Raw genomic sequence first — 21,557 nt, 5'->3', positions numbered from 1 at the left:
GTCATTGTTTCTTTATTTAAAAGGTATAAAGCCTCCAGTTCTGGTCACTTCTTTGGGTCTCTCTATTCTCTTGTGAAGGCTCCCTTGTAAAAAAAATATCAATTACAGTAAAATGTGCGTGTTTTTCTCCTGCTAATCTGTCTTTGTCAATTTGATTTTCAGACTCAGCCAGGAACCCTAAGAGGGTCAGGGATAGCTTTCTTTTTTTCTCTTACAATTGGTACTACCAGATATGGAGACCTATTGTAAAGCTATGGCAATTAAGACTGGTGTTGTCATAAGATAAAGACCAAAATAATAAAATATGGAAGACATCAACAAAGAAAAATTTAGATTGGAAACATGGTATGTGAGAGAAATAGCAAATCAGTGGGGAAAAGTCTTGGGAAAACTGGCTATCCATCTGAGGAAAAATAGATCCATATTTGGCATCTTAAAGAAAAATTCCAGACAATTTAAAAGTAGGAAATGCAAATACAAAAAAATTTTAGAAAAAAAATCATAGAAAATATCTTTATGAAATAGGATAGAAAAGATTTCTAAAAATTCACAAAAACACAAACCATAAAAACAAGATCAATGGACTTTAATGCATTAACAATGTCTCCTGCACCACTGAACACTAGGAACATTTCTGAAAACCTAAGACTTAGAGAATTTACCTGTAATGCATATAAACAATAAGGAGATAGGATATTAAAATGCGTAATGAAAAGTCTACACACACTTGGTAAGAAAGACAAAAAACCCAAATGATAAATGAGTACATTACATAATCTGGCAATTTGTAGGAAACTCAAATGGCAAAGAAATAGATATGAGAATGTACAATTTTACTAATAATCAGGGAAATGCACCGTCTTTTCCAAAGGTTCATTCATGGGGACAGAAAATTCAAAGAAGGTATAGCTATGTGAGGCAGAACATTTATACCATATGTGTAGGGTTTTTTAGAATCATGTGGTAAGGGGACAAAGGGGAAGAAGATTAATCTGTTCAAAGTTAAGTGAGGGTAAATAACTGAGTCAATCACTTCATTGTTATCCTGGTTTTCTCCTTGATCAGAACTATTAAAATTCAGGAGCAAAGAGCTGCTAACATGCCATTCCACACTTACCTGAAGTTGATTATAAAACTGTATGATTTTCTTTTTCTGAGCTGGCCATATTTGTAAGCCCAACTGTTGTGTTGCAATAAATATTGCTTTCTAAAGAAAATAAATACATTAATTTAAAGTGCATTGCAAATTAGACCCTTAATACATAATCCTACAAAATCTCTCTTAATGATGTACCGAATACTGCACTTTAAGACAGTAGTTCTTAATTTCACCAACCTGAGATACTACTTACCCCCAAAATATAATACACACAATATGTTATGTTCACAGATCCCCGGTAGCAAACTTATAGACCCTCCCCCAGTTTAAGAATTCATTCTTAGGGTGCCTGGGAGGCTCAGTCTGTTGAGCATTCAACTCTTGATTTCAGCTCAGGTCCCATTCTCAGGGTCCTGGGATTGAGCCCCGCCTCCCTTAGTAAGGAGTCAGTTTGAGATTCTCTCTCTCCCTTTCCCTCTGGCCCTCCCCCAGCTCATGCTCTCTCTCTAAATAAATAAATCTTTAAAAAAAGAATTCATTCTTTAAGATGTATTTAAGAATTGTTACCATAGTACCATTGTCTATTTATCATACACTAAAAGAAAATTTAAAAGAGTCTATATCTTTGTGTAATTCCAATCACATTAAGGTAGTTTTTCAGCTTTGTAACAATTATTTTAATGTTTCACTGTTAAGAATATTCTAGGATAGTAAGTATAATTTGTAAGTTTGAGGACTTGACGTGGTTAGACATTCAAACATCCAGTAAGTGGCTGCAGCTTGGAAATATTCTTAATATTTTAATGCAGGAATTATAAGGGCAGCCCCATTTCCTTCTAAAGTGGGTTTAGGGGTGCCTGGGGGGCTCAGTGGGTGAAATGTCTGCCTTCAGCTCAGGTCATGATCCCAGCATCCTGGGATCGAGTCCCACGTCGGGCTCCCTGCTCAGCGAGGAGTCTGCTTCTCCCTCTCCCTCTGTCCCCTGGCTCAGTGCTCTCTTTCTCTCTCTCTCTTTCTATCTCAAAAAAAAAAAAAAAAAAAAAACCTTTAAAAAAATAAAGTGGGGTTTATTTCAGTGTCTATACTATCGGTAACTGCCTACAGAAAAAAGCGGGATCTATCCTTTTCCTCACTGACCTCTCCTACTGCACTTCTCATTCCTTGCATTCCCACGATGGGGCAAAGGTGCTGCTGAAGGAGACACAGACACTCAGCAGGACTGTGCAAATGGAGAAAACGTAGCTCCTGTGGCCAGGCTACCGGAGGTTGGAAATCAGCTGAGAGAAACCTCTTTTATTTTTTTAAATTTTATTTTATGTACATTCAATTAATTAACATATAGTGTATTATTAGTTTCAGGGGTAGAGGTCAGTGATTCATCAGCTGCATACAACACCCAGTGCTCATTACATCATGTTCCCTCCTTCATGCCCGCCACCCAGTCACCCCATCCCCCCCCCACCTCCCCTCCAGCAAGCCTGTTTGTTTCCTGTACTTAAGAGTCTCTTATGGTTTGTCTCTAGTTTCATCTTGTTTTATTTTTCCCTCCCTTCCTCTACCTCCTCTGTTTTGCTTCTTAAATTCCACCTATGAGTGAGCTCATATGATAATTGTCTTTCTCTGACTTATTTCGCTCAGCATAATGCCCTCCAGTTCCATCCACGTCGTTGCAAATGGCAAGATTTCATTCCATTTGATGGCTGCATAATATTCCATTGTATATATATATATATATACAGCACTTCTTCTTTATCCATTCATCTGTCGATGGACATCTGGGCTCTTTCCGTAGTTTGGCTATTGTGGACATTGCTGCTATAAACATTGGGGTGCAGGTGTCCCTTTGAATCACCACATTTGTATCTTTGGGGTAAATACCCAGTAGTGCAATGAGAGCAAACTCTTTTAAATGGAGGTGATGAGACACACCCTTAAGGCCTGAACGTCGAGCAGTTTTAGATGCGGGGGCTAGGAATTCTCTATCACAGACAATACAAACCTAGACACCTGCCTGGATGTAAGCCAACAGTCCACAGGAGTGGACTAGGGATAGCATGGGATACACAGAGGATCAGCAGAAGTGGGATAATCAAAAGAAGAGATATTCAGACAGGTCATCCCTCCTGGTTAAAGATTTTCACAATTCCTTACTTTGGAAGGTTTTGAAATAAAATCATAATCCTACTGTAAAGTATTTATGGGTGTAAATGATGTTCTGTAGAGTCAACTGCATGGCAAACTATACATCATTTATTCCAGGATATGGTTTCGGTAATTCTGTTAATCCTGTGGTTGCCCTGAGTTAACGACACCCCCACCCCCACACTGTAGATATTGTTAGAGACAGAAATGTGAATAAGTTAGAGAGATTCCAATTGCCTATTGCATGCAATTTAGATTCCTGTACCTCAAATGAACAAGAAGTGTAAACAGCACACCTACAATATATTATTTAACAACATATATTCCTATATGGATATGCTATATGTGACTGGTCACTGTGTAAACCATCAAAAATACACCATTAAATAAAAGACTGGATTATTCCAAATTTAATATTAGACCTATAAATTATGAACTTTGTGCCATTTCTTGAGCCATACATTAGTATTTGGCAACATTTTGTTAACAGTTTATTTATTTATTTAACAGTTGATAGCCTGCATATTTATCAATGTAAAAATTATATGAAGGGAAAGTAGCAGAATAAATGGATGCTTATAAAACTGATGAAGAGATGAATATATAATAAGGTTAAAAAGTCAAACCATCAACGTGCACCTAGAAATGCTATTATGATGGCAATGTTATTTGTTTTAGCTGTGACTTGAAAAATGTTAAAGGTAAACACATATCTAGAGAAAGGAGAGGAAGGAATGTGTAGGCCCCGCCGGGGAGAGATGGAAAGATGTTTATATAAGACAGAGAAAGCAAAACTTGTCAACTAACATCTTCCTTCCCTTTTTTTAGCAGAGTGAAAATCCTCAAAATGTAAGTATAAATATGCAAAATGTAGGCAATAGCTTAGGTGCAACCATCCACTGTACGTCTCCTGGAAGCCACACAGCACAAAACCACAAAGACAGATATATAGATAACTATAGATCTCAGATTCCATTTTCATTAAAATAAGAATACGGAAAAATCTCCAAAACCTAAAACGCATGTAAGTGCTATGAAAATAGTTAAGCCTATTTAGCTTAGAGTTTGGACCTACAGTTTCTTGGTCTGGAAAAATCCAACTCACTGAATTATGTGGAACAAAGAATCTCACAGCCGAAGTCCCCTTCCTGTCAACATAGAGAACTAAAAATAAATGGCTCCATATTAAAATGGCTAATAGAATATGAAAACACATAACTAGCGAATTTAAAGTGTGATTTAGAATATCAAAGACAAAATGAAAGTTTTCAAAGCTTCCAGAGAGACTTGCAAGGAAGATGGTGGAGTAGGAGGATCTTGGGCTCACATCATCCCCTGGATACAACTAGATAACACTCACATCAGGGTAAATGACCCAGAAAATCCCCCAAAGACTGGCAGGACAGACTCTCCACAGCTAAATGTAGACAAGAGACCACATTGAAGAGGGTAGGACGGGCAGAGACACAGCTGGGAACCAAATGGACCTGCGACACTGTCCGCAGGAGGGAGGGACCTGCAGGCGCAGGCATGGAAGAGGAGCAGACCCCAGCCCAGGAACCCCAGGCCTGGGGACCTGTACCAGGAAGAAGAATCCCTATAACATTGGCTTTGGAAACCAGAGGGGCTTAACTTTGTGAGTTATTACAATCAGTGGGGCTTACCACCTGGAACTTTAAAAATCAGCAGTTGCAGACAGGAAGCTGAGTCCCTGTCCTTCAAGAGACAGCAGAACCAGCAGCCCCTCTGAGATAAGTACAGAAGCAGCAGTTTGAAAAACACCTGGGGTACACGAGGAGGAGGTTTACTTACTAATCTCAGAATGTGTGCTAGAGCAGCAGGGATCTCAGGAGACTTCTCCAACAACAAAGGAGCTGGTGGGCACCATTTCCCTCCCTCACCCCCAGCCTAGACACATGGACACCTGCAGGAACCAGTGCCGTGGGAACACTCTCTACCTGCCTCACTAACAGCTGCTTGGCCCCAGCTCCAGGCTCCGGCTCCAGGTCCCCTCCCGGAACAGACCCAACAAACCTGGCTAACTCTGCACATCCCGGCCCTCCACGTTCTCCTGCACACCTGCCCCCTCCACTGTGCCCTGGACAGAAGCCCATTCCCAGCGGCGCCACAGGCGTGCCAGTGTGTGCAGACAGCCCAGACAGGGGCCAGCACCGCTGCAAAGTCACTCCTGCCTCAGGGAGAGGGGGAGATAACCACACACACCCGTTGGACTCTGGCCCCACCCACCAAGGAAAGCTTCTCAGGGGACAACGCAGGGAAAGTGCCCTGAACTTTGGTGCCACCACAGCTCTGGCAAATGCCTGGTCTGGCCCAGCTCAAGCCCCACACTGGCCCACTATCAACACAAGGACCAAACTCTCCGCACAGGGTAAAGAGAGCCACCGCAGGTGACTGGACTGAAGGCAAATGCAGCACAACCACAACAGGGCAACACGCACAGGAGACATGCCTGAGGCTCCGGGTTCTGGGGAACAGGGGACACTGCACTGCAGGGCACTGCAGGGCCAATTCTTCATAAAGCCACTTCCATCAAGAAGAGGAGAGGGAGCTGACTTTCCTAAGACAGAGAAACAGACACAAAGAATTAGACAAAATGAGGGGACAGAGGCATATGTTCTAAGTGAAAGAAGAGAACAAAATCATAGCAAGAGACCTAAGTGAAATGGAGATAAGTAATACACCTAGTAGAGAATTAATAGTGATCATAAAGATACTTGCTAGACTTGAGAAAAAAGAGGAGGACCTCCACTTTTTGAGACCCTCCACAAAGAGATCAGAAACAAAACAGAACCAATTAGAGATGATGAACTCACTAAATGAAATTAAAAATAAACCACCTGGAATAAACTGCAAACAAGAGGAAGTAGAAGAATGGATCAGCCACCTGGAGGACAGAGTAATGGAAAGTAATCAAGCTGAGCAGTGAGAGAAAAAAGTGATGCAAAATGAGAATAGACCCAGGGAACTCAGCAACGCTGTCAAGCATAATAACAGTCACATGACAGGGATCCCAGAAGGAGAAGAGCGAGGAAAGGGGGCAGAAGATTTGTCTGAAGAAATAATAGCTGAAAACTTCCTGAATCTGGGGAAGGAAAGAGAAATCCAGATCCAGGAGGCACAGAGAGCCCCCAACACAACCAACCCAAAGAGGTCTGCACCAAGACACAAAGTAAATAAGATGGCCAAAAGTAGTGATAAAGAGAGAATTTTAAAAGCAGCAAGAGAAAGGAAAGCAGGTACATACAAGGGAAACCCCATACGACTATCAGTGGGTTTTTCAGCAGAAACTCTGCAGGCCAGAAGGAAACAGCATGATAAATTCCAACTGCTAAAAGGAAAAAATCTACAGCCAAGAATACTCTAACCAGGAAGGCTCTCATTCAGAACAGAAGGAGAGACAGAGTTTCCCAGACAAACAAAAGTTAAAGGAATTAATGACACTAAACCAGCCCTCCAAAAAATGTTAAAGGATATTCTTTGAGTGGAAAGGAAAGATCATAAGCAGGAGTAAGAAAAGTAGGAAGCACAAAAGAGGTAAAAATAAGTGTATCTATAAAACTCAGTCAAGAGATTCACAAAATAAAAGGATGTAAAGTATGCCACCATATACCTAAAATGTGGGAGGGGGAGGAATAAGAATGCGTTCAATATATGGAATTGCTGAATTGTTATGTTGTATACCTAAAACTAATACAACACTGTATATTAACCATAATGGAATTAAAATTAAAAAAAAATAAAGAATCCCCCCCCCCAAAAAAAACAAAACCCACAGGAAACAATAAGTGTTGGCGATGATGTGGAAAAAAAGGGACCCTTGTGCACTTTTGATGGAAATGCAAACTAGTGTAGCCACTGTGGACAACAGTATGGACGGTCCTCAAAAAAAAAAATAAAAACAATCACCATATGATCCAGTAATTTCACTATTGGGTATTTACCTAAAGAAATGCAAACAGTAATTTGAAAAGAAATATGCACTCTTATGTTTACTGCAGCATTATTTACAACAGTCAAGGTATGGAAACAGCCCAAATGCCCACTGACGGGTGAATGAATTAAAGAAGATGTGAGATACACACACACACACACACACACACACACACACACACACACACACTAGAATATTACTCAGCCATAAAAAAAGACTGAAATCTTACCATTTGCAACAACATGGATGGATCTAGAGAGTATATTGCTAAGTGAAATAAGTCAGTCAGAGAAAGACAAATACCATAGGATTTCACTCACATGAGGACTTTAAGAAGAAGAATAAGATATAAATATATATACCACTTATATTTTCAAACTATATAAGGCCAGCAATTGACAGAAATGCATAAAGGAGAAAAGAAGACATACATCATTGTTCATATTAGGGACTAACAGATAATATCCAAGTAAGTGGAAAACCGGAGATATTATTATAAAGATGTATAAAGTTACCCTTAGAATAAAAATACTAACCTGCATAAAAATCAGTAGAATAAAACAAAATTTAAAAACCACTTCACTTTGTGGAATTGATAAAGTTTGAAAAAAAAAAAAAAACAAGTCCAAAAGTGTACAAGGCAAACAAAACATGGGGTAACCGTCTTAACAAACAAAGTGGAATTCAAGCCAAATAACTGTAGACAAGAAAACAAAAGCACTACGTATTGAAGGGTGCAACTCATACAATGATTTGTAATTGATATTCGTGTGTCAAACAACATGGTAACGACCACTAGGAAGCAGAGATTATAAGAGTAAACAGGAATGTGTTAATAGGAGACATGAATGCACCTGAGTCCAAGGAAAACTAGTAAACAAGTGCAAGTACCACTGATAAGAGAGAGAAAATGGGGTCGAGGGTTTAGCTAAACTGCTTCAGGATATTGCTGCCTCTGCATCTGCTCAGCCCCACAGAACAGCCTGCGGGGACATGACACCAGTCCCTCACACCAGCGCAGGCCCCAACGGCAGCCCGCGAAGCCGTGAGCAGGTGCACGCTGCTGGTAGGATGTCCCCCCTGCCGGGGCCTGCCCCTTACACGCTCCTTAGACGGCACCCATGGGGAACTTACCAAAGTCCCGCTCTGCTTGGTTTGAACTGGCCAATCCAGCCTTAGCCTGGGAACCCCAAAAGCAGTCCGGCCATGGACCCTGATGAAGGCGTGTGCCCCGGGGCCGGCCTCTCTGCCTGCACCCGGCCTCATCCTCCCCATGTGGCTCTGGAGGCCTGTACCACGAACTTGCTCCACGGCCCGTGAGTAACAAGTGTCTCTATTTCAGTGTCTCTGTTGAACTGTAGCTCACCAGCAGGTTCCCTGTGCTGCTCTTAACAAATGCTAATTGAACAGTCATAACAAATGCAGATAAACCAAACTCTGTCTTATATTTGTGGTCCATGAGAAGATACCTTCTTCTCATGTACATAGGGACTATTCACAAAAACTACTTATATATTAGGCCATACAAAAGTCTAAATTAAATTCTTAAGGAAAAATAACAAAGATAATACTCTCTGATCATAATTCAGTAAGACCAGAAATTGGTAACAAAATCAGAAAATAAAAAGATCCTTTACCTGGAAATTAAAAGCATGAAAAACTTCTGTTTTAGGAAAGAAAGGAAGTACTAACTATCTTACCAAATTTCTGAGAAAAAATGCTTAGGAAAACCCTATCTACCTGAACTTACAGCCTATATATCTAAAGCAGTGCTTGGATGAAGTTATATAGTTTTCTTTTGTTGTTTTTTGTTTTTTAAGTAGGTGCCACACCCGCGTGGAGCCCAGCGTGGGGCTTGCACCCCAACCCTGCGAGCAAGACCTGAGCTGGGACCAAGAGCCAGATGCTTAACCAACTGAGCCACGTGGATGCCCCTTGTTTTATAAACTTACATTAATAAAAAATAAACTATTCATCTTACTTAGACAGCTGGAGGGAAAACACAAAACAGAGGAATAAAGGAAGGTATTTAAAAATATTAATATGGATATTAAAAGATTAGGAATCAAAAAGATGTATTAAATAAATAAAAAGCTGTTTTTTGAAGAAAACAATTAGAAATACTTCTAGGTCATCTATATAGTGAAGAAAACCCAAGCTAAGACAATGAGACCTGCCTGGGAGAGTAACATCAGAAACAGGAAACTGCAAGGGCTGTGAGACAGTGGTTTGTTCAAATCCACACAGAGCATTTTAACACATGAGTACAATGAGAATACTCTCTAGTTCAATGAAATTGAGCCTACTGAAATCCAACTAGACCAGAACCATGAAAGAACTATCGTGTCATAAAAGACCTGGTCTGGGTGGTTTGCAAGGGAAATTTTCGCAAACTTTCCTACAGAACCTCATGAATGATCTTCTTTCGCTAAGCGCTTCATGTATGCTTCAAAATATGTATTCTGTGCCTGCCAGGTATGAGGCTGTGCACATAGCTTATACCTATATTTTAAAAAGAAATAATTATGAAGCTGTTTAAACTATAAGCTACATAAACCACATATTTTAAAATAAACTTAAAAAACAGTGTTTCAAAAAATTGGGCAGGGCCCCAGAGAAAGGAATGCCTGGGTTTGATGGCCTGAGACCTGATAAGGACCCAGGAAGAGCCAGAAAGCAGAGAGAAGTTCAGGGTGGAAAAAGCTGCGGGAGGTAAAAGGACACACGGCAAAGTAGCCCAACGTGGTCAGACTTCAAAAGGCAGTGTGACCTGTGTCGGGGGACCTGACTCTGGGTTCGTCTGCTGGGGGCTCTGTGGGCTCTGTGTGTGAGGGCAGCAGGAGAGAGGTCGACACCCCACCTGGACAGTGGCGGTGACCGCAAGGCGGCAGAGGTAAGAGGAAATAGAGGGCTCTCCAGTCACAGTATGTCATTTTTATGACCACAAAAGTTCACATTGTAATGTCCTTTTTCATAATTCTGATCTAATTTGATCCTTAAAGTACCCCTTTAAAGTAGGAAGAGGAAACATTATCATTCCCATTGGAAAGACGAGAAAACTGGGGAACAACGTAAGTAGCAGCCTTCCTTGACAGAGGCCGCAACACTGTTTTTCTCCCAAGGAGAAATACATCTCCGAATATGTTTATCCCTCCAATTAGAACATAAGTAGAGTGTTTCCGGAAGAGCGGTAATATTTTTTTACTTACATCGTTTCTTATCTTAATTAACGCTCCACCTCTAAATCATTTGTGATGGTTTTCAAAAGTCTTATTACCTCCAAGGCAATCTGATTTGCTGTTGAAACTGCCACTCCAGGAAAAATATCTCCTATAATCTTTTCAAAACGTGGGACGTCTTCAGGGAGAAATTTTGGCACACTAGCTTCTCTCAGAGCCTCAATAATGATCAGAGTCTCATCCGTTTCAGAAAGATGGTCATTGGTGTGACTTTAATGGAAGAAGAAAAGAAAGATAAAGTGAGCAAGTATGCTTCGCTGACACTGAAGGCCGTTACTCTCCCAACAGCCCCTCCTCCTCTCCCTCACTGCAAAGCAGCTCTGCGGTGTGCGTGAGGTGAATGTGGTCCCCGGATCCAGAGACGGGCCCGGGCTGGTCTCGAACTGTCCACTCCCCAGTCACTGATTCTGCAAATAACAGAACGAATTCAAACTAATATCAAATTAAAAATAACAGCGATTTACTCAAAATCTCTAGGCGAGCCAGGGAAGCAGGCTTGCAGGCTATGCAGCTGGCAACTGTGGCCAAAGTTACGCCACGGAAGTGGTCCCGTAGAGACAAATAAACCTGAAACCCTCGTCAGAGCAATCCTCCCCTGCCCGCCTCTGGGGTGTCTGAAGGAGAGAAACAGTGAACTCCCCCTGCCGTTCACGCCAGCTTAAGGTTTCTGGTTGTTGTCACGAAAGCCCCCAGATGTAAGAAGTCATCACATATATACTGCCCCATAATAACAATATTTTGCCTATTGAACACTTCAGTACATATTGTACACATTAAACATGCAACCAGGAGAAAGAACTGCATGCCTTACGATCGGGCTGCAGAGATGCAAAGGAAGAGACGTTCTCTGGGCGGGAGGGGCCCTCCCATCCTCCTGTGGACAATGTCCAAAACTCTTCATCAGGACAGAGATGATTCTTAGGTCTTTGATCCTTAATAAAAACAGCTAATAGCTAACGTTTAGTGAGCACTTTTTACCAGCCACTCTGCTTAGTTCTTTAATCAAAGAATTCATTAATCTTTCAACCACTTAAGAGGGAGGGAGAGTAATACTCAACATGACCAAGGTCAGACAGCTGCTGGGTGTCAGCGAGCTCATTTTTTCCCAAGACAGAGCTTGCTTTACATTCAAGGAAGATAAATTAAAAAAAAAGGAAGAAGAAAGAAAAAGAAAGAAAGAAAGAAAGAAAGAAAGAAAGAAAGAAAGAAAGAAAGAAAGGAAGAAAGAAAGAAATGACCACTATATCTGGAAGCGATCACAGCTTATATATAATTATATTGTTATGATACTTTGCTATTAGATATAAAAATAAGACTTGACTAAAGTTCTACAGAAGAATAATTTGGGGGATGGCATCTGAGATTATCATAGGGAATATCTGTTGTCATTTAAGAATAAAAAATGAAATCTCTAGACTAACGTCAACTAAAATTCAAGAAAAGGATAGTTATTAAACCTTATTATTATTATTTTTTTTTTACCCATTTTGATTGTCTTCATGATACCTACCCATTCTTGGAATTAGTTAAGACTCACTTTATGGGCTTACTATGGTAAGTTTTGTTAAGTGTTTACCTGAAGAGATATTAATTCTCCAGCTGTTGACAAAGCAAATCTTTTCTACCAAGGACATCCTAGGATTCCAGCTCCTGGGCAGTTTGTTTTCTAAACCAAAGGGGAGATAGGGAAACCTCCTTTCTGGGACTGACAGAGAAGCTGCCTGCGGGAGGCAGACAAAAATGTCCCGCAGAGATAAATTCACCTGCTAATCCCTGGAACCTGAGAATATTATCCCATACAGCAACAGACGTGACTGAGTTTATCCCAGATGATCCAGACTTAAAAGCAGTCACGTGCTCCTACCGAGAGCGAGGCAGAGAGACACGCAGGCAGTGGGAAGACGGGGCAGACCCCAGCGTGATGCGCCCACAAGCCCTGGGGTGCTGGCAGAGCCCAGGACGGACTCTCTCCCAAGGCCCCTGCAGGGACAACAGCCCTGCCCACAACCTTGATTCCAGACTGCTGGTCCCAGGTATTTGGAGAAAACATCTTTCTGGTGTTTAAAGACGTCAAGTCTGTAGTGATTGGTTATGGTAAACCTACAAAGCGAATTCACAGTCCTTTATTATTTTTTTAAATGTAAGCACCTCAGAACTCTTTGGGAGTTAGAGCTAGAATCCGCCAATGCGCTCTAGACAGAAAAGGTGGGAGAAAGCATCTGGAAATGAGGGACTTTTGTGGTATCCTCGGTGCCCGGAGGCAAAGCCAGGAGCCTGAGGGAGAACGGGCTGGAGCAGAAGGGACGGAAGGGAAAAGGACAGACAAGAAGAACAATGATAGTTTTTGGTGTCAGGGAGGGCCAGTGGATTTTTAAAAAGCAAAACAGTCTATTTTTAAATGCTTGCTGTGCTTTACTCTGATAAAAATTCCCCAATCCTGTTCATAATACAGTCAACTTCACACAATCACATCATCTACTTTGCTTTGGGGGGACCAGGGAGGTGGGCTGTCACAGCTGTGTAAGCACAGACAGAAGACAGCCGCTCCCCATGGCAGCAGACAGACTGACAGCACGTGGGACACGGGAGCCGCAGTCCAGGCGCCTGGGAGAACGGAGGCTTTTCTGTGACAGGAAGAACACGGATCAGGGACTCCCTCACTGGAACAGGTACTCGTATGTAAGAAAGACTGGAGGACTGGAGGACGTCAGGAAGCTGAGTCCTGGTACTCCGGTCTCTAATTCTTCCCAATTACAAAGCATTTCCTAACAGATACCCATTTACCTGCCATCAATCTTAGGCCATTTTGCAATACATGACTCAGTTCCTTCATTTTTAGGAAAGAACATACTACAGTCAAGCTACAGCCTGATCCCTGACTCTTCCCCTCCCACACTACGTTCTGTGCTTGGTGCTATATCTAGGTACCACAAACAATCTATAACATTTACTGCGTTCATGTAAATGGCATATTGACATGTCCTTTTACAACATATTCATGTTTTTCTCATTTAATTTTTAATAGGTAATACATGAATACAGTCCCAAATCAAACCCACACAAGTAGGTCCGCCCCTTAGCAATAATGAAAACAAATGCCCGTTTCCCTATAGTTTCACCAACAAAGTCCCGTCCAACTTTCGTATTTTTGCCCATCTGATGAGAAACAACATTTCAATTTTTAATGTGCATTTCTCTGATTAAGAGTGGGGTTGAGTATATTTTCATATATTTAAAAACTTTTATGTTTCTTTTTCTGAGAACTGTCCTTTGCCCATTTTCCATACCATTTGTTCCCCGTGTTTTCTAGGCAGTCCTCACATGTTATGAGGATGAGCTAACTCCCTGCGCTGAGAGCTGCAAATATCCTTCTTCCCAGCTCATCATTCGGCTCCTTACCTCACAGTGTTATTTGACCATTGTCACTCTTTTCCTTTATAGCTTCTAGATTTTTGAGTCTTAGTTTTAAAGGCTTTCTGTAGTCCAAGCATATAAAGGACATTTTGTTTCTTCAAATACTTCTATGTTTTTAGTCCTTTTTTGATCCTGTTATCCAGGTAAATAACAGTGGCCATGGTTCCAACTGCGTCTTCACACACATGGCAGTTTAGTTTTCCCAATGGCAATCACTGAAAAGTTGTTAGTCTGTTCTTGTCTCACGACTGACAACAGACTACATGCCCAGCGTGTGCAGTCCTGTCTCTGGGCTTCTGTTCTGTCCCGATGGCTTGCTGCTCTCTGTTCAGAAGCCAGCACCACAGTGTTTAACCAATGAAGCTCTATAATAGGTTTTAATTGTTTATCTTTCTTTTTTTTAAAGATTTTATTTATTTGCGAGAGAGTGCATGTGCACACACCGAGTGCGAGTGGGGGGGAGGGGCAGAGGGAGAGAATCTCCAAGCAGACTCCCTGCTGGGTGTACAGCCTGATGCGGGGCTCAATCTCACGACCCTGAGACCATGACCTGAGCTGATACCAAGAGTTGGACGCTTAACCGACTGCGCCACTGAGACACCCCTTTCTATGTGAACCTTAGAATCTGCTTTTGCCCAAAAATAAACAAATGAAACCTTTGGTATTTTCACTGGGGTGTATTTCCATTCATAAATGAACATTTAGGGTCTTTAAATCTTTAAGATGTTATGATATTAAGTACATGATATATTATTTCATTTATTCCTATTTTCATTTGTGTCCTTTACAAATGTTTTCTTCATATGTGTTTTACACACTTCTCATACAGGTATATTCATACAGGTTTTACATTTCTCATTAAATTACTGCACTTTTTTTTTTTTTTGCAGACTCCCCACTGAGCAGGGAGCACAATGTGGGGCTCAATCCTAGGACCCTGGGATCATGACCTGAGCTAAAGGCAGATGCTTAACCGACTGAGCCACTGAGGTGCCCCCTAAATTACTGCTCTTTTAAGTGAGGGCTTTTATTACTGTGTATCTTTTATTATTTAAAGGTAAGATACATTTTTTTAAAGAATAGGTTCTTCGGGGGAAAAGTACCCAGGGATTTTGTGCATTTTTTTCTTCCTCTTATTTCACGTTCCTAAACATCTCTACCATATTTCACTGTGACATTCTGGGAGCTCCCTGTTTTATCTTGTCATTGTTAACTTAGACTTTTACCAATTATTTTCCCTGTGTTGTATAACTCCCTTTGACTTAACGATTCAAAATTCAACTCACCATTTAAACATCTGTTTCTTCTTTCCAGCCATTATTAAAACTGTCTTCAGAGACCTCAAGCCAAAATCATAATGATCCTATAAAGCATTAAAATATCTGAGTTATTAAGTTTCTGAAGGAAAAATGGGATGACTTGGAAATAAATGCATATCCTATGCAGTTAAATCCCTAATCTGTACCCTGTGGAGAGAGACCGTGATGTAACTCAAGAAAGCCTGCATTCAGCTTCCAATGCCCTCACTTCCCCCACCAAACTGATGCCCCTAAGTCTCTTTCTTAAAAGAGAGAGTCACAAGTATTAAAGCTGTTAAAAACTATTAGTATCTAAATTAAATTTTCTCTGAACTGGAGAGAGGAACTGAAAGAATATGATAAAGAAGAACACTTAGTGTGGCTGGTTGTCCAAACCATGCTGAGTCATAAACAAATACTCATTAAGCCAGCATATCCCAGAACAGTCATTTTCAAAGCGTGATACTCAGATCAGCCACATCAGGAACTGTTGAGAACCGGTTAGAAATGCAAATTCTCAAGGGCCACCCCAGACAAGCAGAAGGTTGGTGGTAAGGTCCAGTGATTTGTGTTTTAACAAATCCCCCCAATTATCTCAAAGCACAAAAAAGTGTGAGAGTCGTTGCTATAGAAGCTAACTCCCTCATACGGAGGAAGTAGTCCATGATTTAACACAGCGGCTTCTCTATCATTCTCTCCAGGTCCCGGACGTAAGGCTTGCAACCCTACTGATTTTACACACCACCTCACATCCACGTTGGCTCGCCACCTTGAAGCGCTGATGGGGTTCTCGCTCCGTTATTTCCCCAGGTCATCCCTGGTCTAAATAAGACCAGAAAAGTCTTATTTAGAATTTTCTATAATCATCTTTACGTTGAGAGAAGCAGTTTGTTACCTGTTGTGAGAGCTGCTTACTAGCTAATTCATAAACGCTAACCAGCTTTCCAGAGAGTGATTTTGCAGATTTGAAACCAAGTGAAAACAGCATAATTTCAGTAATCATTTGATAATGGGGGGCCATCATTGCCACAGGGCGAAACAGAGACTTTAAGTTATCTGGGAGTTCTACTCGACCTTTGTACCTTAAGAGGGTAAGAAAAACAAAGAAACGACAACAACAAAAAAGCAGTTTTTCAGTTTTCAGTTGTTCTGATGAGGAACCACACAATATCGTTTTCCCCAGAATAATCCTGTTCACTTCCTACGTGACCTTCATTTGGGAAAACAAGCGTATAAGACGGTTTCTATTGTACTTTTCATCTCAGGAGCTTCCCCCTCTACCGACTTTTCTTTCTGTGCCTCCTCCCACAGTGCACCTCACATCAGGTTGCTCCTGCCTCGACTGTCACCACATTCTCTCAACAGGTGTTTACTGAGCCTGCCCGGCTTCCACTCCTTGTAACCACCAAGTTCCCTTCCTTCTGCTACTCTCCGCTTTTTTGTCTGTCTCCTTTGTGACCAGCAGCTGACCTTTTCCTTTCTCTCTGGCTATTCCTGAAGTGAAAATGTCCCTCAGTCAGAAACTTAATGTGAGACCACCCATGTGGACGAGTACGGAGCTGTAGCTGTTTATAAGTGTGCGGGCAGAGGAGGGAGTCAGGTGGTGGCGGTGAATGGTATATTACAGTGTCATACAACTGAATCATGGCTAAGATCTCAGAAAACGACTTTGCCTCCATTCCTAACTTAGATTAACTGATGCTTACCCAGGGTTCATGGTGACAAATACTGCACAAGACATGTTGATACGAATTTCTTTTCCTTCCAGTACAAACCTACAAGACATTGGAAGGGGTTCAGAATGAGCACCCCCCAAAATGTGCCACTTCATTATGTGCATTATTTTTAGCTGAAGACAATGAAGGCCCAAAAGACTCAGAAAGAGATTTTTACCTCCCCCCTTTAACTGTTTCTAAGAGTTTAGACAGAGGGACGGGTCCAGAAAGACAGCTCTCACCAGAGACAACTACAGAGAATATGGGCCGGGTGTGGTAAGTTGTGGGGAGCTCAGCAGGCCCGTTCATTCAAATTCCTCTCTGTCCCGCTGTCTCTGCAGGGCATGACAAATATTTGTTCACCAAACATTTACTCTTTCCAGTTCCCTGTGACTTCTCTTTCTTCCCTGTGTAGCCCCAGACCCCTTCCCCCTTCTCCTTAGCTCAGGATGGCATACAAACCTTAATTGCCTGTCTCTGAACCTCTCATGTCTGTGTGAGGCTCATGTATGTACACAATTAACCTTTTCTCCTGTTAATTTATCTTATGCCAATTTAATTAATAGACCAGCCAAAAGAACCGAGACAGGTAAAGGAAAAATTTCCCTCGCCTGTCCATTATAGTATTCATTACTAAGAGAACTGTTTTCTCTAAGTCAAAGTATGTTAAAACAATAAGCGAGTTTGGGAACGTTCCTAAGGTTGTGTTACACTTAAATCCAAACAGCACATGCTGCGAAAAAAATAATTTTAAAAGGGGAAAGAAGAGGGTCATCTTGAGCCAAAGTTGTGAGCCCTGCTGGGGTTCAGATTTTTTTTTTTAAAGATTTATTTATTTATTTGAGAGACAGGGGGAGAGAAAGTACGGGTGGGAAGGGCAGAGGGAAAGGGAGACAGAATCCCAAGCAGACTCACAACCCCCTGAGATCAAGACCTAAGCCAAAACCAAGAGTAGGATGCTTAATTGACTGTGTCACCCAGGTGCTCTGGGGTTTCAGATTTATTTGATCATGTCTAAAGAGTTTGTGGGGCCTAAGGCCAGAAGGCAACCATGTGAATGACCTGACTGAACCGGGAAAAAAATCCGAGGAGACCCTCGGACACAGAGTTCTCCCTGGGTGACACCACAGAGCAAAGAGTGGCCATGGCACAGAGTTCTTGTGTTAGCACACAATGCAGCCCGCCTCCAATTCCCCAATCAAATAATTTTGGGACCGCTGTGAAGTAGAACCTTGGCCTGGAGATTAGGGTCCTGTTGTCAGCACCAGAGATAGGGACCATGGAGAGAAATGCTCTGGTGACCTTACGGACAGGTGAATCCAGTGAGGGTGGTCGAAGCTGGAAAGGAAAAACACTGGGAACAGAAGCTGAGGACTCCCTGGACAGAACAGAGGAAAGCCTGGCAGACAGTGAGGCGCATTTGAGAACTGGTGACGTGTGGCCTCCTGTGACCCCCACTTACACCCACAGATGTGTGAGGCCTTGCGACACTGACTCTCATGGTGGGAACAAAACCCTTGAGAGTAAAGCCAGAAGTGAGCGTCCATTAGCCTGAATTAGAAATATGGGTGGGGGTGGCGCCCAGCTGGCTCAGTCAGAGGAGTGTGTGGCTCTTGACCTCGGGGTTGTGAGTTTGAGCCCCACGCTGGGTGTAGAGATTACTTAAAAAAATAAAACTAAAAAAAAAAAAGAAATATTAGATCGTAATAGAAATTTTACACCCACAAATTCAATTATGCCCATAAAGTAAATCATGTGAGTTCCTGAATTTTTCTGAAGAGAAAAAAATTTTGCTTAGATTAGTAAATGTTAGTAATCCTAACATACAAATATTATTTTTACAGGATTTTTAAAAAAATAAAAGTATATTAATTCAGAGTAATGGGATAAGAGAGGCTTCAGGTATGTGGCCAGTATAATTTGTTTTTTAAAAAGCTGTAGAATTAAAGAAAAATACTTCAGTTTCTTCAAGTGCAACATCATAACATGGAAAGGTACTAAGGGAATTTAAACCCCGAAGTAAAAGTAACTGGATAGATCTGTGACCTGTCCTGGTGGCCCAGAGACCGTTCCAAGGCTGGACGGGAGCCTGGGTACCCTAGGCTGGCATGAAGGTTAGTTACGTATGTTCGCATGGTACTTGCCCAGCAAAGGAGACATCCAAGACGTCATTCCTTTTGGTCTGTGTTTAGAAAGAAAACAACACCCAAGCCCTTCTTGGAGAAGAAATATCGAACATTAAGTGACCAAACACATCCACCCTGTACCTGACAGAATAGCTGTCTTTTGCCGCCTTGATTGTGAGGATCTGCGACGCAATCACCGAGAGGACCTGCACATCAATCCAATTGAACTCATCCAAACAGCACCACGCACCCGACTGCACCAGTCCAAAGAAGAATTTTCCCATTATCTTGAAAACAATTACACGTGGGTGAAAGCTTTCCGTAGGCCTGGGCTCCGTGCGGCTCTGCAGTTTCCCCGAGGCCAGTGCAGGCCCTCCCCGCCCCCCCTCCCCCAGCACACTGGGCATGACCGCGGAGCGCCCCTGGCAGGTGCAGGGCAGCACGGCCTGTCCCCCAGCATGGGGAACCTAGTGATGCCTACGTGCCGGCAGTTGAAACCAGCAGAACGCTGTAGGCCCAACACAACACATGTGGATGAATACGGGCGAGGGAATGTCTGTTCTCGGGGCAGAGCGGGGAGCACACACCAGAGCCCCTTGCGCCCAAGACACAGAAGCCGGTTCTTCTCACTGGCTGTGGGAATCAGGTCGTGTCTTGCCTGAACATTTTGATATTTCATTTATCATGGGGTTTCTGGCATTAATTTTGATTCTAAAAAAGTATTGCATTAAAAGATAATTTATCTTGATTAGCAGGTTTCTTGGCTCCCACTCCACTGCTCCCAGCCCTGCTCACCCCACTGGAGGGCAGTTCCCAGGGAGGAAACTAGGGACCCTATGTCTTAACAATACTCATGCAAACAGCTGACTTATGTTTATTGATATTTTTAATGTGCTGAGCACAAACTGAAAACGCAGGATCTCACAGGTAATGTGCTTTTAGCTGCCAATACAATGACTGTAATAAAAGGTAAATGGTTTGACTTAACATGCACAACAAAATAAATGGGAGTGTTTCGAAACTTTAAGTAAATCTGTGACCGGCGCAGAGGTACAGGACATTTCAATAAATATTTCAGAATGTTATGAGCTATGTCTTTGGTAATATGCCACCAAAACAAAGTAAGGCTGACATAAAATTGTAATCATCAATACAAACCCTGACTCAAATTTTTGTGATAATTATAATAGCCTCATTGCTCTTAATGATTACCTTTTCAGTAAATAAAAGTATAGGGTTAGAACTTATAAAATAAACTTAGATTAATAGAGCAGTACTCTATTTTTTTAATAAATTCATGTTCCATATCAGATTTTGTTTGGAAAAATCCCCCTGTCAAAAAGTTTGAAAACCACTGTCTTAAGAAGTAGTTCAGTTGCATAAAAGCAAATTGCATAGTGTTTTAAGTTTCTATTACATTCTAAGTTTCTATTCTATTAATTTAGAAGAATTAATAGCATTTACAGTTCTGTTAATACTTAATGTCTCTCTAAGGGAAATATTTTTCTTGTTCTTTCAATCCTTAATGAATTATTTCTTTTACGTGCACAATATTTTTTTCTTGCATGTATATGAATAAGCTTTACCTTATAATCCAAATCCTCAAAACAGTTGAAGACCACACAATGTTTGCCTAAGGACTGAGAAACAAAGAAATTATTTTAAAAGATCTCTTGAATTATGACACAAAATACTAACACTAAAACTTCCAGAGTAATGCCTTTACTCTTTTGAGAAAACTGCAATCTCCAGATGAATTACATACCAAATTTAGAAATTCACAAAACTTAGTAGAGTATAAATGCACATACACTATTAGTTAGGTTGATTAGTGCATGGAACACTAAAGTCATGTTTTTAAAACACGTAAATGAATAAAAAACTAAGAAAAAAGCATTTCAATGACGTCGTTCCAGGACATCCAACTATATCTTCCACTTTCATCAGTTACTTGTCTCTCCCTGTGTCTGTCTATCACACACACACACACACACACACACACACACACACACACACATGACCAGGTTGAAGTCTGTGTGCAGCTCAAAATCACCCATAAATGAAGGGCACGATGCTGCCATTCACTCATCAGTTAGCACAGTCGAATCCCAAGTAAACAGAAGCATACTTGGCCTGCAGAGGTCCCACGTCCCAGCACACAGCAGACATGTAGTGACTGGATGAATTACATGACTTAACAAATGTGGTAAGGTGTTTGTTAAAAGTTACGAACATCTTAATAGCAGGAATGGTGTAAATTTAAGATACTGTTAAGGTTTGCGTGACCAGAACAACCAGTATTTTTGGCTACCGAAGCACTTACTTTGGCTAGATCTTTGACACTCTCCGTTTTGCCCGTGCCGGCAGGGCCCGCAGGGCAGCCTCCAAGATTCAGGAGCAGTGCTCCGGTGAGGGTGAGCCAGCACCTGTTAGTAAGGGGCGTAACAACCAACCGGGGAGTGCAGCCCAGGTACTCGTAGCCGTACGTGAAGCTGGCATCTCCTTGAGACACGTAGCACAACTTCTGTTTGTCATTCCATTTATACTGCAAATGCCTGAAAACAATATTAAA

The 21,557-nt window shown here is 41.7% G+C and overlaps 1 protein-coding gene across 1 annotated transcript in view; it reads right to left on the bottom strand.

Moving 5' to 3' along the window:
• The window catches only part of DNAH14 (dynein axonemal heavy chain 14), a 346,072-nt gene that overhangs the window by 163,532 nt on the left and 160,983 nt on the right, over positions 1 to 21,557 (bottom strand). The window contains exons 29-36 of the mRNA XM_078078658.1: positions 21,309 to 21,540; positions 20,572 to 20,625; positions 19,127 to 19,272; positions 16,851 to 16,919; positions 16,040 to 16,226; positions 15,133 to 15,209; positions 10,471 to 10,642; positions 1,118 to 1,207 (exon numbers count right to left, since the gene is read on the bottom strand). Of these exons, the coding sequence (XP_077934784.1) occupies positions 1,118 to 1,207; positions 10,471 to 10,642; positions 15,133 to 15,209; positions 16,040 to 16,226; positions 16,851 to 16,919; positions 19,127 to 19,272; positions 20,572 to 20,625; positions 21,309 to 21,540 (1,027 nt within the window). The remainder of the gene's footprint in view (positions 1 to 1,117; positions 1,208 to 10,470; positions 10,643 to 15,132; positions 15,210 to 16,039; positions 16,227 to 16,850; positions 16,920 to 19,126; positions 19,273 to 20,571; positions 20,626 to 21,308; positions 21,541 to 21,557) is intronic.

Source organism: Halichoerus grypus, chromosome 7, assembly GCF_964656455.1.
Source record: "Halichoerus grypus chromosome 7, mHalGry1.hap1.1, whole genome shotgun sequence".
Taxonomy (NCBI): Eukaryota; Metazoa; Chordata; class Mammalia; order Carnivora; family Phocidae; genus Halichoerus; species Halichoerus grypus.
Note: the sequence above shows the minus strand (reverse complement) of the source record. Positions and strands in the feature narration are given on the sequence as shown.